The sequence below is a fragment of the Mustelus asterias genome, chromosome 2 (genome assembly GCF_964213995.1).
Source record: "Mustelus asterias chromosome 2, sMusAst1.hap1.1, whole genome shotgun sequence".
In the NCBI taxonomy this organism is placed as follows: Eukaryota; Metazoa; Chordata; class Chondrichthyes; order Carcharhiniformes; family Triakidae; genus Mustelus; species Mustelus asterias.
In genome coordinates, this window is record NC_135802.1 from 20,834,341 (window position 1) to 20,854,137 (window position 19,797).

At 45.8% G+C, this 19,797-nt stretch overlaps 1 protein-coding gene across 1 annotated transcript in view; it reads left to right on the forward strand.

Moving 5' to 3' along the window:
- dpp6a (dipeptidyl-peptidase 6a) overlaps positions 1–19,797 on the forward strand; it is a 343,110-nt gene that overhangs the window by 65,011 nt on the left and 258,302 nt on the right. Inside the window, exon 2 of the mRNA XM_078232219.1 lies at positions 1,358–1,432. Coding sequence (XP_078088345.1) covers positions 1,358–1,432 — 75 coding nt within the window. The remainder of the gene's footprint in view (positions 1–1,357; positions 1,433–19,797) is intronic.

Consider the following 19,797-nt stretch of genomic DNA (forward strand, 5'->3'; position numbering starts at 1 on the left):
AAGTTTGCAGACGACACAAAGATAAGTGGAAAAGTGAATCGTGTGGAGGGCGTAGAGGGTCTGCAGAGAGATTTGGACAAGCTGAGTGAGTGGGCGAGGATCTGGCAGATGGAGTATAACGTTAACAAATGCGAGGTTATTCACTTTGGAAGAAATAATAGCAAATTGGATTATTATCTAAATGGAAAGAAATTACAACATGCTGCTGTGCAGAGGGACCTGGGGGTCCTTGTGCATGAGACGCAAAAACCCAGTCTGCAGGTGCAACAGGTGATCAAGAAGGCAAATGGGATGTTGGCCTATATCGCAAGGGGGATAGAATATAAAAGCAGAGATGTCTTGCTGCATCTGTACAGGGCATTGGTGAGACCGCAGCTGGAATACTGTGTGCAGTATTGGTCCCCTTATTTGCGGAAGGATATATTGGCCTTGGAGGGAGTGCAGAGAAGGTTCACCAGGTTGATACCAGAGATGAGCGGTGTTGACTATGAGGAGAGACTGAGCAAATTGGGTTGTATTCGTTGGAATTTAGAAGGCTGAAGGGGGATCTTATAGAGACCTATAAGATAATGAAGGGGCTGGATAGGGTAGAGATAGAGAGATTCTTTCCACTTAGAAAGGAAACTAGAACTAGATGGCACAGCCTCAAAATAAAGGGGGGTCAGTTTAGGACAGAGTTGAGGAGGAACTTCTTCTCTCAGAGGGTGGTGAATCTCTGGAATTCTCTGCCCACTGAAGTGGTGGAGGCTACCTCGTTGAATATATTTAAATCAGGGATAGATGGATTCCTGATCGGTAAGGGAATTAGGGGTTATAGGGATCAGACGGGCAAGTGGAACTGATCCACTTCAGATCAGCCATGATCTTATTGAATGGTGGGGCAGGCTCGAGGGGCTAGATGGCCTATTCCTGCTCCTATTTCTTATGTTCTTTAAAACAGAGATGAGTTGGAATTTCTTCAGCCAGAGAGTGGTGAATCTGTGGAACTCTTTGCCGCAGAAGGCTGTGGAGGCCAGGTCTTTGAGTGCCTTTAAGACAGAGGTAGAAAGGTTCTTGATTAATAAGGGGATCGGGGATTATGGGGAAAAGGCAGGAGAATAAGGATGAGAAAAATATCAGCCATGATTGAATGGCGGAGCAGACTCGATGGGCCGAGTGGCCTAATTCTGCTCCTATGTCTTATGGTCTTATGATGGTCATTGGAGTATGTATGGAGTCAAAGAAAACAAAGGCTGCAATGATTTATGAATGAATAATAATTCTTACTTCGGAATACATGCTCAGGAATTGGGGAAAAAAAGTGATTTTCTAATTTGAAGTGCATTTTTTAAAATAAAGCTTTTCTTTATTTTAACAGCAAGAGTTTCAAGTCAGCAGATATGAAGTCTCACCAGATATGAAGTACGTGCTGCTGGCATACAATGTCAAAAAGGTACGTACAGTTCTTTGGTTTATTTATGGACAATTTTACTGAAAACAACATCCAGCTAAAAGTGCAAAAAATGCAACCTCAATGCTTCATTAATCTCCTTCTCGTAAATTAGTGCTTAAAAACTGGTTTCAAATAATCTCATTTTTTTTATGGTGCACTGTGATAAAGGTGTAGACGGAGCAAATTATTTATTTAAATTTTAAAGTTTATTCATTAGTGTCACAAAGAGGCTTACATTAACACTGCAATGACGTTACTGTGAAAATCCCCGAGTCGCCACACTCCAGCGCCTGTTCGGCTACACCGAGGGAGAATTTAGCATGGCCAATGCACCTGACCTGCACCTTAGTTGTAGGTTTTGTTGCAGGAGTAAGTTTGCGGATGACACAAAGATTGGAAGGGTGGTTAACAGTGAGGCAGAGTGTCTTGGGCGACAAGAAGATATCGATGGAATGGTCAAATGGGCGGATAAGTGGCAGATGGAATTTAACCCTGAAAAGTGTGAGGTGATAGACTTTGGAAAGAGTAATTTGACAAGAAAGTACTCAATGAATGGTAGTTCAGGAAGTTCTGTAGAACAAAGAGACCTTGGTGTGTTTGTCCATTGATCTCTGAAAGCGGAAGGGCATGTTCGTACAGTGGTGAAAAGGGCATATGGGACACTTGCCTTTTTCAATAAAGGCATAGATTACAAAAGCAGGGAAGTCATGTTGGAGCTGTATAGAACTTTGGTGAGGCCACAGCTAGAGTACTGTGTGCAGTTCTGGTCACCACATTACAGGAAGGATGTGATTGCACTGGAGGGGGTGCAGGGCAGATTCACCAGGATGCTGCCCAGGATGGAGCATTTATGAAGAGATAGGCTTGGGTTGTTTTCATTGGAGCAGAGAAGACTGATCGAGGTGTACAAGATTATGAGGTGCATGGACAGGGTGGATAAGATGCAGCTGTTCCCCATAGTTAAAGGGTCAGTTACGGGGGGGCGGGGGGGGGGATCAAGTTGAGAGGCAGGAGGTTTTGGGGGGATGTGAGGAAAAATGTTTTAATGCAGAGGGTGGTGATGGTCTGGAATGCGCTGCCTGGGAAGGTGGTAGAGTATAAAGTATAATAAATAAAGTATCTGAAGGAGCTCTTGGCACATCATAACATTCAGGGCTATGGGCCAAGGGTTGGCAAATGGAATTAGGTGGGAGTTCAGGTGTTTTTAATGTGTTGGTGTGCACTCGATGGGCAGGAGGGCCTCTTCTGCACTGTATGATTCTATGATGTGTGAAGACATTATTACCTTGCAGAATGGGCAAGGAAATGAAAATTACTATCATTCAGATGAGTGTGTTATGGTGCATCTTGGTAGGGTGAATAAGGAGGTTGCAAACTTCTTGGATGGTAAGAGCCTAAATAGGGTCAAGAAGCAAATGTATCAAACAATACACATAGCAATACAGGTGAACAAAGCCACAAAAGAATGCAAACAAAATAGTGTTTATTGCTGGGGGAATAGAATTAAGCACAGCGAAGCTACGTGCAATTTATATGGAGCCCTCAGTTAGATCACGGTACTCGGAGCATTTCTGATCTCGACATATCATAAAGGAATATGGAGGCACTGGTGAAGGTGCAACAAAACATTTACTGGGATGATACTGGATTTGACAAGTTGAAACTATCAGGATAGACTGAATAGCCCAGCTGTGGGCCAATCTAATCGAAATGTTCAACATTATGAAAGGGTTTAATTAGGTTGACATAGAGAAGATGTTTCCACTTGTGGGGAATCCCAAAACTGGGGGCTGTAAGTATTCGACAGTAACTAATATATCTAATAAAGGATGCAGGAGATTGTGGAATGTGCCACTGCAGTGAGTCATAGAATCCATACAGTGCAGAGGGAGGCCATTCGGCCCATCAAGCCTGCACCAGTAACAATCTCACCGAGGCCCTATCTCCATAATCCTATATATTTACCCTGCTAGTCCCCCTGACACTAAGGGTCAATTTAGCACGGCCATTCCACCTAACCTGCACATTTTTGGAGTGTGGGAGGAAACCGGAGCACCCGGAGGAAACCCACGCAGACACGGGGAGAATGTGCAAACTCCACACAGACCCAAGCCGGCAATCGAACCCGGGTCCCTGGTGCTGTGAGGCAGCAGTGCTAACCACTGTGCCACCGTGCCGCCCCATTGTAAGTCACTGAGGCAATTGGGATGTATGAATTTCAGGGGAAGCTCGATCGTCACGCTTGTAGGGCGGGATTTTGCGGCCTCGCTCGGGCGCGATCGTAACATCCCGCTCGAAGTCAACAGAGATTTCCGTTCTGGGAACCTCGGAATCGGGTCGGGCGAGGTGGTAGGATTTCGGCTGTAGAAAAGAATACGAAAACAAAAAGGGACGGTCAATAGGGAATTAAAGGTGCTATATTTAAATGCCCGCAGTGTCCGGAACAAGATAGATGAGCTTGTGGCCCAGATTGTGACTGGCAGGTATGATGTGGTAGGCATCACAGAGACGTGGTTGCAGGGGGTTCAGGACTGGCAGTTAAACATCCAGGGATTCACAACCTATCGAAAAGACAGAGGGGTGGGTAGAGGGGGCGGGGTTGCCTTGTTAATTAGAAATGAAATTAAATCAATAGCACTAAACGACATAGGGTCAGACGATGTGGAGTCTGTGTGGGTAGAGTTGAGGAACCACAAAGGCAAAAAAACCATAATGGGAGTTATGTACAGGCCTCCTGACAGTGGTCAGGACCAGGGGCACAAAATGCACCACGAAATAGAAAGGGCATGTCAGAAAGGCAAGGTCACAGTGATCATGGGGGATTTCAATATGCAGGTGGACTGGGTAAATAATGTTGCCAGTGGACCCAAAGAAAGGGAATTCATTGAATGTTTACAGGATGGCTTTTTGGAACAGCTTGTGATGGAGCCCACGAGGGAACAGGCTATTCTGGACTTAGTGTTATGTAATGAGCCAGACGTGATAAAAGATCTTAAAGTAAGGGAACACTTAGGAAGCAGTGATCATAATATGGTAGAATTCAGTCTGCAATTTGAAAGAAGGAAGGCAGAATCAGATGTGAAGGTTCTACAGTTAAATAAAGGTAATTACAGGCGCATGAGGGAGGAACTGACAAAAATCGACTGGAAGCAGAGCCTAATGGGAAAGACAGTAGAACAGCAATGGCAGGAGTTTCTGGGAGTAATTGAGGACACAGTGCAGAGGTTCATCCCAAACAAAAGAAAGGTTATCAGAGGGGGGATTAGGCAGCCATGGCTGACAAAGGAAGTCAGGGAATGCATCAAGGCAAAAGAGAGAGCCTATAATGTGGCAAAGAGTAGTGGGAAGTCAGAAGATTGGGAAGGCTATAAAAACAAACAGAGGATAACAAAGAGAGAAATAAGGAAGGAGAGGATCAAATATGAAGGTAGGCTAGCCAGTAACATTAGGAATGATAGTAAAAGTTTCTTTAAATACATTAAAAACAAACGGGAGGCAAAAGTAGACATTGGGCCGCTCCAAAATGACGCTGGTAATCTAGTGATGGGAGACAAGGAAATAGCTGAGGAACTTAATAAGTACTTTGCGTCAGTCTTCACAGTAGAAGACATGAGTAATATCCCAACAATTCAGGAAAGTCAGGGGGCAGAGTTGAATATGGTTGCCATCACAAAGGAGAAAGTGCTAGAGAAACTAAAAGGTCTGAAAATTGATAAATCTCCGGGCCCAGATGGGCTACATCCTAGAGTTCTAAAGGAGATAGCTGAAGAAATAGTGGAGGCGTTAGTTATGATCTTTCAAAAGTCACTGGAGTCAGGGAAAGTCCCAGAGGATTGGAAAATCGCTGTTGTAACCCCACTGTTCAAGAAGGGAACAAGAAAAAAGATGGAAAATTATAGGCCAATTAGCCTAACCTCAGTTGTTGGCAAAATTCTAGAATCCATCGTTAAGGATGAGATTTCTAAATTCTTGGAAGTGCAGGGTCGGATTAAGACAAGTCAGCATGGATTTAGTAAGGGGAGGTCGTGCCTGACAAACCTGTTAGAGTTCTTTGAAGAGATAACAAATAGGTTAGACCAAGGAGAGCCAATGGATGTTATCTATCTTGACTTCCAAAAGGCCTTTGACAAGGTGCCTCACGGGAGACTGCTGAGTAAAATAAGGGCCCATGGTATTCGAGGCAAGGTACTAACATGGATTGACGATTGGCTGTCAGACAGAAGGCAGAGAGTTGGGATAAAAGGTTCTTTCTCAGAATGGCAACCGGTGACAAGTGGTGTCCCGCAGGGTTCAGTGTTGGGGCCACAGCTGTTCTCTTTATATATTAACGATCTAGATGACGGGACTGGGAGCATTCTGGCCAAGTTTGCCGATGATACAAAGATAGGTGGAGGGGCAGGTAGTATTGAGGAGGTGGGGAGGCTGCAGAAAGATTTAGACAGTTTAGGAGAGTGGTCCAAGAAGTGGCTGATGAAATTCAACGTGGGCAAGTGCGAGGTCGTACACTTTGGAAAAAAGAATAGAGGCATGGACTATTTTCTAAACGGTGACAAAATTCATAATGCTAAAGTGCAAAGGGACTTGGGAGTCCTAGTCCAGGATTCTCTAAAGGTAAACTTGCAGGTTGAGTCCGTAATTAAGAAAGCAAATGTAATGTTGTCATTTATCTCAAGAGGCTTGGAATACAAAAGCAGGGATGTACTTCTGAGGCTTTATAAAGCACTGGTTAGGCCCCATTTGGAGTACTGTGAGCAATTTTGGGCCCCACACCTCAGGAAGGACATACTGGCACTGGAGCGGGTCCAGCGGAGATTCACACGGATGATCCCAGGAATGGTAGGCCTGACATACGATGAACGTCTGAGGATCGTGGGATTATATTCATTGGAGTTTAGGAGGTTGAGGGGAGATCTGATAGAAACTTACAAGATAATGAACGGCTTAGATAGGATGGACGTAGGGAAGTTGTTTCCATTAACAGGGGAGACTAGGACGCGGGGGCACAGCCTTAGAATAAAAGGGAGTCACTTTAGAACAGAGATGAGGAGAAATTTCTTCAGCCAGAGAGTGGTGGGTCTGTGGAATTCATTGCCACAGAGGGCTGTGGAGGCCGAGACGTTGAGCGTCTTCAAGACAGAAATTGATAAATTCTTGATTTCTCGAGGAATTAAGGGCTATGGGGAGAGAGCGGGTAAATGGAGTTGAAATCAACCATGATTGAATGGTGGAGTGGACTCGATGGGCCGAATGGCCTTACTTCCGCTCCTATGTCTTATGGTCTTATGGTCTTATGGTCTTATGATGTGGGCTTAGATGACAAAGGTTGGGAAAGGCTGATGTGGAGTATAAACACCGTCACAGGGCTGAGTGACGTTTTTCTGTTCTGTAAATTCTATGCCATTAGCTGTGACTTGATTCCCAGTGCTAATTAAGATCTGTGCTCTGAACTGTAGATTGCTGTTGTGTGAACACAGGAGTGATGGCAGCGTCAGGGGAGGTGTCTTTTTACCACATGGAACTGCTAGCTTTCCAACCACTTCCTTCACAGGCCATACTGTAGCGCCACCTAGTGAAAGCGGGAGGGGGCTGAGCTTGTGATCTGAAGCTCGACGAACTGTCAGCCTTTCAAGGGTGGAAGATGTGATGAATCATTGCAAAATGCAGCTTGTGTAAGAAAGAAATCTCAGGACCCATGAATCACCAAATCTCAAAAAGCTAATAGGTGGCTGAACAATGGCTGCCTTTGCAGTACATCACTTAGATTGCAGCAAACTTGACATCCACAGACATCAGCTCATTTTTTTAAAGTCCTGTTTACAGTGTGAGGGCCTTCTGGGTTCATCGCCCACCAGTGTAATTCCCCCATCACGGTCGTCAAATGTTTCTTTTTTAGATGTAGTTGTTAAAGTTTAGCCAATCAAACAGAGGAAGAAAGTAAATGGTGATGGGAAAACTGTGCAAAGAATGTCTGGGCAGCGGATTGAAACAGTAAGAAGTCCTACAACACAAGGTTCAAGTCCAACAGGTTTATTTGGTAGCACCAGCTTTCGGAGTCTCGCTCCTTCTTCAGGTGAGTGAAGAAGGAGTGACACTCACCTGAAGAAGGAGCGATACTCTGAAAGCTCGTGCTACCAAATAAACCTGTTGGACTTTAGCCTGGTGTTGTGAGACTTCTTATTGTGCTTACCCCAGTCCAACGCCGGCATCTCCACATCAACGCATTGAAACATAGACCTCAATCCCCACATACCTCCCTAATGTTTATTTCAGCCCCAGGCAGGCCATCCCGCTCTGCTTTGAGGTTACAGCTAAAACATAAAAGTCCGCCTGGCCACACGCCTTGCTCGCCATCTATAAAAGCAGAGAGGCCCCGTAAAATTGTGTTCAATTTGCCCCTTAGCGGGCTTATTTTAAAAAAATTCATTCATGGGACATGGGCATCGCTGGCTGGCCAGCCCTTGTTGCCCATCCCTAGTTGCCCTTGAACATAGTTGTTTAAACAGAGGGTGGTGGGTGCCTGGAACTCGCTATAGGGGGAGGTAGTGGAAACAGATACGATAGTGAGTTTTAAGCGGAGTCTGGACAAATACATGAAAAGGATGGGAATGGAGGGATATCTTCCCCGGAAGGGTGGGGGGTTTTAGTTCAGTCGGGCAGCATGGTCGGTGCAGGCTTGGAGGGCTGAAGGGCCTGTTCCTGTGCTGTAATTTTTTTTGTTGTTTGTTCTTCGAACTGTGTGGCTTACTCACAGGCGGCTCATCAGACAAAACTTGACAATGAGCCGCATAAGGAGATATTTGGACAGATGAACAAAATATTGGTTAAGGAGGTAGGTTCCAAGGGGGGGGAAAAGAAATGAGATTGTGGTCGGTGCAAACTCGATGGGTCATATGGCCTCCTTCTGCACTGTAGGGGTTCTATGATTCTATGAACTGCTAGCAAATACAATCAGAAACAATGTCCCAAGCTGCTTTATTAAGAAGCATACCTGTGCTGTCTAAATGAATGAAAGGCTGTTTCTGACACTTAGAGCCCATCGGGTCTGCTCCACTATTCAGTGAAATCATGGCCGATCTGATGCGGTGATCCTCAACTCCACTTTCCCGCCTTATCACCAATTCCCTAACCAATTAAAAATCTGTCTATCTCAGCCTTGAAGAAAAATGTGCGGGTTAGGTGGATTGGCCATGCTAAATTGTCCCTCAGTGTCAGGGGGACTAGCTACGGTAAATGCATGGAGTTACGGGGATAGCGCCTGGTTGGGATTGTGGTCGGTGCAGGCTCGATGGGCTGAATGGCCTCCTTCTGCACTGTAGAGATTCTATGAATCTATGAACATAGTAAACGACCCAACCTCCACAGCCCTCTGTGGCAAAGAATTGCACAAACACACTACCCTCTGAGAGAAGAAATTCCTCCTCCTCTCTGTCTTAAATGGCTGACCCCTTCCTCTGAGGTATGCCCTCTGGTCCGAGATTGTCCCACAAGAGGAAACAACCTCTCAGCATCTACTTTGTCGAGAAGCCTCCTGGGCAGCCATTCTGTCTCAATAAGGCCGCCTCTCATTCTTCTCAACTCCAATGAGTATTTGAGTGTGCATACACACTTGAGACACAAATTTAGCCCTTCACATTTCAAGTGCCGCTCTCTTCCTTTGTGGCTCGGTACCACAGCTTGGTGCAGTTCTGATTGAACACAGATTCAAGCTTGGCAGAAATGCAGGCTGGTGAGCGATGAGATTAGTTGTTAAAAATGCATGTCATTTCAAGTCAGTGCCTTTGTGGAGTATTTTGAACAGAAGGTAAAGGATGATTTATGGAGGCTCGCAGCAGAAATCTGCCACAGACTTTACCTCACTATGCTGGGAGTGTCAGATTATGTGGCAGCAAAATAAAATCCACCAACAGCTTATGTACTTGATTTTGAGCTGCGGCTCCATACAGCCAAGATAGATATGAGCTCAGAGGCCAGAACTGTTCTTGGATTTATGTGTGAGTACGAGAATCTCATTCTGAGTGGATCCACTCAGAGGCAGAGACACATTACTGTGGGGCCGCTGTGTTCCTCTGTTAATCTCACACTTGCTGGAACAAGGTAACCATCGGGTAACCTCTGAGCTAGCCGGTTTCAGAGTGCTTACTTGAGTTTCCTACTCTTCTCTCTAACTTTATTCCACTCTGTCTCTAAGGCATTAACTTATACAAGTGTGATGGGTCACGTTTTGCAGTAAATATGGTTCAAATTTTGTTTGTTATAATAGGTTTGATATTAACACCTACCCATCGCATTCCCACCCTCCCCCCCCCACACACACACGCATGCACACACGCACACACACACACGCACACATACATGCACGCACACACGCACACACACACACACACACACAGCATACACACACACACGCATGCACACACACGCATACACGTACGCACACACACATACACGCACGCACACACACATGCACACACGCATGCATGTACACACATGCACGCACACACATGCATGCACGCACACACACACATGCATGCACGCACACACGCACACACATACGCACACACATACGCACGCACACACACACACACACACACGCCCTGATTTTACCGGCATGGCTGCCCAAGGCTCGCAAGATCGCGCCCAAGGCAACGGGGAATGCCGCTCTGCGAGCCTCGCCCACCCTGATTTCGGAGCAGCTATGCCGATAAAATCAGGGCCAAAGTTTCTAAGTTTCCAGATCACCAACAACCTGTCCTGGTCCCTCCACGCCAATGCTATAGTTAAGAAAGCCCACCAACACCTCGACTTCCTCAGGAAGCTAAGGAAACTCGGCATGTCCGCCACGATTCTCACCAACTTTTACAGATGCACCATGGAAAGCATTCTTTCTCAATGTATCACAGCTTGGTCTGGCTCTTGCTCTGACCACAACCAGTCATGGAGCTTTGTTTTCCCGCCACTGGGGCAGGCTGTCCATCTGAACGGCTGCAAGGTGACAAATGGAACAAAAGTAAATTATGATGAGGTCCTGCCAGCAATTTGGCAGGGACTCCAGCGTCCCCACCCCCGACAGATTCTTTGTTTTCTTCCTTCTCCTACCCTCCCTTGGCTGTACATCTTATTAGTCTTTAATAAGTTCAGTAGGAATACTAGTTAACAATAGAATCATAGAGTCATAGGGGTTTGCAGCATGGAAACAGGCCCATCAGATGTTCCCAGGAGCAGGGTGAGGGTAAGAGAGTTGGTTTTCTGACTTTAATTAATTATTTATTTTTTCAGTTAATTTTGGGTTTAAAATCGGAGGTTTTTTTCAAAACCGGAAGTAGGCCCAGGAGAGGCCAGGGGAAGTTTTTGGAGGGTTTAAAAGCGCACCAAAGTATACAGCGGGCAGCAGAGTGAGTGGGAAGTTGAGTGAGCTGTCAGGGCTTTGGCTCACAGGGCTTGGACGAGCAGGGGTGAGTTTTTGTTTCCTTAAATTCTTATTAACTTTTCACTGTCTTACTTGACATAAAGTGTCCAGTATGTGTGTGAAACCAGTGTGTTGTTCCCAGTGTAGGATGTGGGAGGTCCTGGAGGCATCTGGCCTCCCGGACATCCACATCTGTGAGGGGTGTGTCGAGCTGCGGTTCCTGAGGGACCGTGTTAGAGAGCTGGAACTGCAGCTCGAGGATCTTAGGCTGATGAGGGAGAATGAGGAGGTGATAAACAAGAGCTATCATCAGGTGGTCACACCAGGGCCACGGGAGGAGGCCAAGTGGGTGACGGCCAGGAAGGGTAAGGCTCGGGTGGTTGAGAGCACCCCGGTGGATTTGCCCCTGCACAACAAGTACTCCTGCTTGAGTACTGCTGGGGGGGGACAGCCCGCCTGGGGGAAGCAGCAGTGGCCGTGTCTCCGGAGTGGAGTCCAGCCCTGTAACTCAGAGGGCTAAGGAAAAGAGGAGGAAGGCGGTATTAATCGGGGACTCGATGGTGAAGGGGACAGACAGGCGTTTCTGCGGAGGTAGGCGGGAGTCTCGCATGGTGGTCTGCCTCCCTGGGGCCGGGATCCAGGGTGTCGCTAGTCGCGTCCCGGAAATCCTGAGGTGGGAGAGGAGCCTGAGGTAGCGCTACATATTGGTACCGCTGATGTGGGTAGGAAGGGAGAAGGGGTCATGAAAAGGGAGTACAGGGAATTAGGGAGACAGCTGAGAAAGAGGAAAGCAAAGGTAGTAATCTCAGGATTACTGCCTGTGCCACGGGAAGGTGAGGGCAGGAATGGAGTGAGGTGGAAGATGAATGTGTGGCTGAGGGACTGGTGCAGGGGGGCAGGGATTCAGGTTCCTGGACCATTGGGACCTCTTTAGGGGCAGGGGTGATCTGTATACAAAAAACGGGTGGAACTTGAATCACAGGGGGACCAATATCCTGGCCGGTAGGTTGGCTAAGGCTACTGGGGAGAATTTAAACTAGATAGGTTGGGGGGAGGGGAGCTAGAAGAGTTGACTAGGATCAAGGAACTAATTGATGGGGGGGAGGATGCAGGGGTAAGGGGAATTACAAAATTAATGGTAGAGGAGAGGGTGCAAGTGAATGAAGGCGGTAATTTAGATAAGGGAGTAGAGGGAGAGGGTGTTCGCGACTCATCAAAGCGGGTCCAGATAAAAGCTGGAATAAGGACACTTTGCCTGAATGCACGAAGCATTCGGAACAAGGTAAATGAGTTGATGGTGCAAATCAGCACAAGTGGGTACGATCTAGTGGCCATTACAGAAACGTGGCTGAAAGGTGACCAGGACTGGGAGATGAATATCCAGGGGTATCAGGCGTTTAGGAAGAATAGACAGGAAGGAAAAGGTGGTGGGGTCGCGCTATTAATAAGAGATAATATCAGGGTAGTACTGAGGGATGACATAGGCTCTGAGGAACAAAACGTGGAATCATTATGGGTAGAGATGAGGAATAGTAGAGGGAGAAAGACACTAGTAGGTGTGGTATATAGGCCCCCAAATAATAATGTTGAGGTAGGGAGGGCTATAAACAAGCAGATAAGGGATGCGTGTAAAAACGGAACGGCAATAATCATGGGGGACTTCAACATGCACATTGACTGGCAGACTCAAGTCGGTAAGGGTGGAATGGAGGAAGAGTTCTTAAAATGCTGTCGGGATAGTTTCCTTGAACAGCATGTTACGGAACCGACGAGGGAACGAGCTATTTTGGATCTGGTATTGTGTAACGAGGTAGGTAGAATTCAGGATCTTATTGTGAAGGACCCTCTTGGGTCTAGTGACCACAATATGGTCGAATTTCTGATTCAGATGGAAGAGGAGAAAGTTTGGTCCCAAACCAGTGTCCTCTGTTTGAACAGAGGGAAATATGATAGGATGAGGGATGAATTGGCTAAGGTAGACTGGGAGAGCAGGCTGGCAGGTAGGATAGCTGAGGAACAGTGGAGGATTTTTAAGGAGATCCTTTTCAGTTCTCAGCAAAAATATATTCCAGCAAAAAACAAGGATTGTAAGAAAAGGGAGAACCAGCCGTGGATAACGAAGGAAATAAAGGAGAGTATTAAAATAAAAACAGCTGCGTACAGAGTGGCCAAAAATAGTGGAGAAACAAGTGATTGGGAAAAATTTAAGAAACAACAAAGAGAGACTAAGAAAGCGATAAGGAAAGGAAGGATAGACTATGAAGCTGGGCTAGCAATTAATATAAAAAATGATAGTAAAAGTTTTTATAAATATATAAAAAGGAATAGAGTGGCTAGAGTGAATGTTGGACCCTTGGAGGACGAGAGGGGGGAGTTAATAGTGGGAAATGAGGATATGGCTGAGTCTTTAAATAAGTTTTTTGTGTCGGTCTTCACGGTGGAGGACACAAATAGTTTGCCAAATATTAACGATAGAGGGTTGTCAGCAGGAGAAATACTTAATACAATTAATGTTACCAGAGAGGCAGTGCTGGGTAGACTAATGGGACTGAAGGTGGACAAGTCCCCGGGTCCGGATGGAATGCATCCCAGGGTATTGAAAGAAATGTCAGAGGTAATAGTGGATGCGTTAGTGATTATTTATCAAAACTCGTTGCATTCTGGGGTAGTGCCGGTTGATTGGAAAACGGCTAATGTTACGCCGCTGTTTAAAAAAGGAAGGAGACAAAAGGCGGGTAACTATAGGCCGGTCAGCTTAACGTCTGTAGTAGGGAAAATGCTGGAATCCATTATTAAAGAGGAGATAGCAGGGCATCTGGATAGAAATGGTTCGGTCAATCAGACGCAGCATGGATTCATGAGGGGAAAGTCGTGCTTGACGAACATGTTGGATTTTTATGAAGGTGTGACTAGGGCGGTTGATGGAGGAGAACCGGTGGATGCGGTGTTTTTGGATTTCCAAAAGGCGTTTGATAAGGTGCCCCATAAAAGGCTGCTGAAGAAGATTAGGGCACACGGAGTTGGGGGTAGTGTGTTAAAGTGGATTGGGGACTGGCTATCCGACAGGAAGCAAAGAGTCGGAATAAATGGGTGTTTTTCCGGTTGGAGGAAGGTAACTAGTGGCGTGCCGCAGGGATCGGTACTCGGGCCGCAACTATTTACCATTTATATAGATGATCTGGAGGAGGGGACGGAGTGTAGGGTAACGAAGTTTGCAGACGACACAAAGATAAGTGGAAAAGTGAATCGTGTGGAGGACGGAGAAGATCTGCAGAGAGATTTGGACAGGCTGAGTGAGTGGGCGAGGATATGGCAAATGGAGTATAACGTTGATAAATGCGAGGTTATACACTTTGGAGGAAATAATAACAAATGGGATTACTATCTCAATGGAAACAAATTAAAACATGCTACCGTGCAAAGGGACCTGGGGGTCCTTGTGCATGAGACGCAAAAGCCCAGTCTGCAGGTACAACAGGTGATCAAGAAGGCAAATGGGATGTTGGCCTATATTGCGAGGGGGATAGAATATAAAAGCAGGGATGTCTTGATGCACCTGTACAGGGCATTGGTGAGGCCGCAGCTGGAATACTGTGTGCAGTATTGGTCCCCTTATATGAGGAAGGATATATTGGCATTGGAGGGAGTGCAGAGAAGGTTCACCAGGTTGATACCGGAGATGAGGGGTTTGGATTATGAGGAGAGGCTGAGGAGATTGGGTTTGTACTCGTTGGAGTTTAGAAGGATGAGGGGGGATCTTATGGAGACTTATAAGATAATGCGGGGGCTGGATAGGGTGGAGGCGGAGAGATTCTTTCCACTTAGTAAGGAAGTTAAAACTAGAGGACACAGCCTCAAAATAAAGGGGGGTCGGTTTAAGACAGAGTTGAGGAGGAACTTCTTCTCCCAGAGGGTGGTGAATCTCTGGAATTCTCTGCCCACTGAGGTGGTGGAGGCTACCTCGCTGAATATGTTTAAAGCGCGGATGGATGGATTCCTGATCGGTAAGGGAATTAAGGGTTATGGGGATCAGGCGGGTAAGTGGTACTGATCCACGTCAGATCAGCCATGATCTTACTGAATGGCGGGGCAGGCTCGAGGGGCTAGATGGCCTACTCCTGCTCCTATTTCTTATGTTCTTATTATCAGCCCAACTTGTCCATGCTGCCCAGTTCTTACTGTTAATAGAATTAATAGAATTCATCTGTTACAATACACCTGCGACTGATAAAGATCTCGGTAACTTCCCATTCCTCAGAGCTGTTGAGAGATCATTCCCTCTGTGATCGTAGGACCATAACACCATCCAAGCTTCTTAATTACTGACTCGTCCCAAACTGCTGCTTGTAGAAATAAAACCAGACTCCATCTGACAAAGCATATAAACAGAACAGGCCTGCACATTTCTCTGCATTGTCAATCAGTGTCAGTTTGTGTTCCCTTAAACAGCCTTGATGTGTTCAGACATTAGCACATGTACACCCTTCCAGAGCTCAGCCTTTTACCAAAGCGAAGCACAGCTTTTAAAGATGTTTGTTCACTGATTTCAATTCATTGTACGACATAAACTGTAGAATCCCCCACAGTGCAGAAAGAGGCCATTCGGCCCACCGATGTTACTATGTAACCAATGGCAACATGCTGTGATGGTCAGCTGACCCAGTTGGGGCGGCACGGTAGTGCAGTGGTTAGCACTGCTGCTTCACAGCTCCAGGGACCTGGGTTCGATTCCCGGCTTGGGTCACTGTCTGTGTGGAGTTTGCACATTCTCCTCGTGTCTGCGTGGGTTTCCTCCGGGTGCTCCGGTTTCCTCCCACAGTCCAAAGATGTTCAGGTTAGGTTGATTGGCCATGCAAAAGAAAAATTGCCCTTAGTGTTCTGAGATGCGTAGGTTAGAGGGATTAATGGGTAAATATGTAAGGATATGGGGATAGGACCTGGGTGGGTTTGTGGTCGGTGCAGACTCGATGGGCCGAATGGCCTCTTTCTGTACTGTAGGGTTTCTATGATTTCAGAAATAGGAAGCAGATGGGGATTGTGGGAGCTTTTCTGACCCAGGGCATGGCCCCAGTCGTTGTGTAAAAAAGGATCTTCATTAAACCCTTTACTTTGGATTTATTTTGTGCAGTTGTTTTTTTGTTTATTCTCGCTTGCTACTGGAGGATTCTTACTGTTGGATGAACAATCAAGACTTCACCGACCCTTCAAAAAAGCATCACACCCAAGCCTGCCCTATCCCTGTAACACCGTGCATTAACCACGGTTAATCCTGTTAAGCTACACATCTTGGGACAACTAAGGGGCAATTTAGCGTGGCCAATCCACCTAACCTGCACATCTTTGGATTGTGGGGAGAAACCGGAGCACCCAGAGGAAACCCACACAGACACGGGGAGAATTTGCAAACTCCACGGTTACGCAGCAGGGGAAGAGGGTGAAGGAAGCGGACATGACCTGATTGCATGGTGGAGCATATTAGAGGGTCTGAATGGCCCACCCCTACTCCCTTTCATATGTTCTTATGTTGCATTCTGTAAGCTGTCCTTCCTTCTTATCATTGGCCTGCTGTTGGTAGTCTTGGACACTCTCCTAGCAGTGCACAGTCTCGCCAGCTCTCCAATCAATACTCTTCAGCTAATGATGTGTACCACAAAGTTTCTGCATATATTGGTGGCCTTCTTGAGAGTAAGCTTCTCTTCTGTCAGCAGATGTGCTCCCACAGCTGGACACTTGTACCTAAGATAATCCTACTTTTAATGAAATCATCCTTAAGCTGCCCAGACTCATAAGATTCAGCGAGACAACTCTGCACAATCACAGAGGGACCAATATTCTCCCTCTCTTCTGGGGCTCCAGTGTTAAACACGTAGAGCCGGACACTTGTCTCAAGTTTGGGAAATGCAAGAATCAGGGCAGTTCCTAACTTTGCCGATACACAAGCATCACCTCCCCCCATATCTGCCACATTTTCCTCTCCTGGAGATGTGGGCAGGCCATGTTCAGTTCAGCTGCCTCCCTCGGGTGTGCAGATGCTGGGATGGGCCTGGTTATAAGGGATATTGGCCCCCACTCACAACATTGCTCTAAATCTCCCAATCTGCACATCAACCCCTCATCCACCCCCACTCCCTCAATGCTCCCTCATACCCCCATGTCTTTCCACACCCCCTCCAAGCTTTCAATGTATCTTCCATATCCACTCACCGAGTATTTACTCGGGACAGACTTGTGAATGGTAATGGAAATTCTTTGAAAAGACTTGGAAATATTAAATATCGAACAATCCAAAAGAACTGTTAATCTATTCATACACAATCATTCATTTTGCACATACAAATTTCATTGAAAAAAGATGAACTACCCTTAAATTTTGATATTAAATTTTGAAAATATACATCTATTCAGAAATCACAAAGACCTCAGAACATCTCAAAGCTGTCACTCAAACCATGTTCTTAGCCCACTGGAAGCTAATTATTTCTCATTTTCTGAAACTCAACCAAGCATTCATAATGGGCTCAGCTGTCAAAATAAATTATTACATCTCCAGACATTGAAGCCTATTGAAACTGAAAGACCAGATGGTTTTCTCTTCAATGCTTATTCAGCAGGACACTTCACATTTAAACTACTGTTCTGATCATGACAGGAAAGTTTGCAGGCATTGTTTTCTTTAGTTTTAAATCCGTAATAGCATTTTATCTATCTCCCAGATATCCTGTACGAAGTTGGAGACTGAAGTTTTAATTATTCGCCAATATTTTTACATCTGCTGGTTCTGTTGCAAGTATCAAACACCACTCAATTCCAATTTCACACTTCTGATACCATGTACCATGTGGTGTGTAAAATGGCACTTCTCAAAAGCTTTTATTTTATATCAGGACATGAGGGCACATGAATATGACAAGTCACAATATCAAAAGGAATTTATCCAAGCACACTCCATAGATTAATGTTTCCAGTTCCGCCTACCACGGGATTCATTGTGGGTGGGATGGAAAATTTGATGGACCATTTAAAGTGCCTTTGACCTCAGGGGGGGGGCATGACCAGAAAATCCCACCCCATGCCTCTATTTGTCAAGTCCAGGATCCCATATGCTTTTTAACCCACTTTCTCAACTTTCAACTGCTACCTTCAATGAAGTGTGCACATCTCTCTGCTCTGCACCCCCTTTTAGAATTGTACCAGTTACTTTATGTTGCTTCTCCTCATTTCCCTTTCAAAATTAGTCTCTTCACACTTCTCCACATTAAATTTCATCTGCCACATGTTGACTCATTCCTCCAACCCTGTCCATGTGCTGTCAAAATCTATCATTAGCCTCGTCACAGCTACTAGTGTGTCCAAAGATGTGCGGGTTTGGTGGATTGGAAATGGTAAGTTGCCCCTTAGTGTGAGGGGGATTATGAAATTATGGGGATAGGCGCTGGGTGGGATTGTTGTCGGTGCAGGCTCAATGGGCCAAATGGCCTCCTTCTGCACTGTAGGGATTCTATGATTCTATGATCTTCAAATGCTATGTGTGGTGAACCATCGTTGGTTCCCACCAGGTCGTACTGAGCCAGGGTCTGGCCAGTACTATGAGTCTGTATATACGTTGCTGTTGGGGTTAGGGTTGGGCTGTTCTACATGTTACTGTTGGGGTTAGGGTTGGGCTGTTCTACCTGTATTATAGTTATTATGGTACATCCCAGTCAGGCTCCGCCTCCTGGGAGAGGTATAAAGGTCACTGCTCTGTCTGGGACCCCTCAGTCTGGGATCGTGTATTATATATGGTAGCTCTATTGTAGTAGTCAATAAAAGCCTCTATTTCCTCGAGCATCTCTAGCCTCGTGAGTTATATCGCGCATCACTGTGCCATCTGCAAATTTTGAAATTGTGTCCTGCACACCCAAGTCTAAATAATTAATATAGAATTAAAATAAAGTCAGAAACACAGTGGTCTTAGTTCTGCCGAATTAGTGTTGGTTAATCCAACAGGTGGTAAATCCTCAAAGCAAATGGTATGAAAGAGATCCCACAATTTTATTTGGCCGGAAAGAAAGAAAGAGATCTCTTGCTGACTTTGAGACCCAATAGAGAAAAAACTCTTTTCCTTTATTCATTTGTGGGACCTGGGAGTCGCTGGCTGGCCTATTCCTAATTGCCCAAGTTGAGAGTCAACCACATTGCTATGGCTGTGGAGTCACATGTAGGCCAGACCAGGTAAGGATGGCAGATTTCCTTCCCTAAAGGGCCCTAGTGAGCCAGATGGGTTTTTCCGACAATGGTTTCATGTCATCAGTAGATTCTTAATTTCAGATGGTTTTTTTATTGAATTCAAATTCCACCATCTGCCGTGGCGGGATTCGAACCCGGGTCCCCAGAACATTAGCTGAGTTTCTGGATTAACAGTCTAGCGATAATATCACTAGGCCATCGCCTCCCCTCCTCCAGGGGGTCCTCATGCAATCTATTTACATGTGTGATTAGACACTGATGTGCACTACTCTGCATGGTTGTTGGGGATGTTTAAGATTAACCTTTTGGCAATGATAAAATAAAGTAAATTAGCAAACATATTTCTGCTCCTATGTTTATGAATCTGCTTAATAGGCAAAGGACTTGTCCAATAATAACAGCTTATTTGGTCTTTTGTCTCCTGGCTCTTTCTGGGACCTTGCTGCGTGCTATCATTTTTCCACACTCACTACGCTTCAAAAGTACTTCAGTGACTTTGAGAAGCCCGAGGTCATGAAAGGTGGTGTACAAATGTTGATTCTTTCTTGTAGTGAAATTGTTTTATATTTGCCCTCCCCGCTGGATGGTAAATGGTGTTTTCTCCACATCAGTCGCTCCAGCAACCATCAAAGTCATAATTAGCCTCTCTATTGTGGGAATAAAGTCACATAAAAGGAAGCGCTCCCATCGCTTCCAAACCATCTGCTTCGTGGGCTGATTAGGAAATAACTGA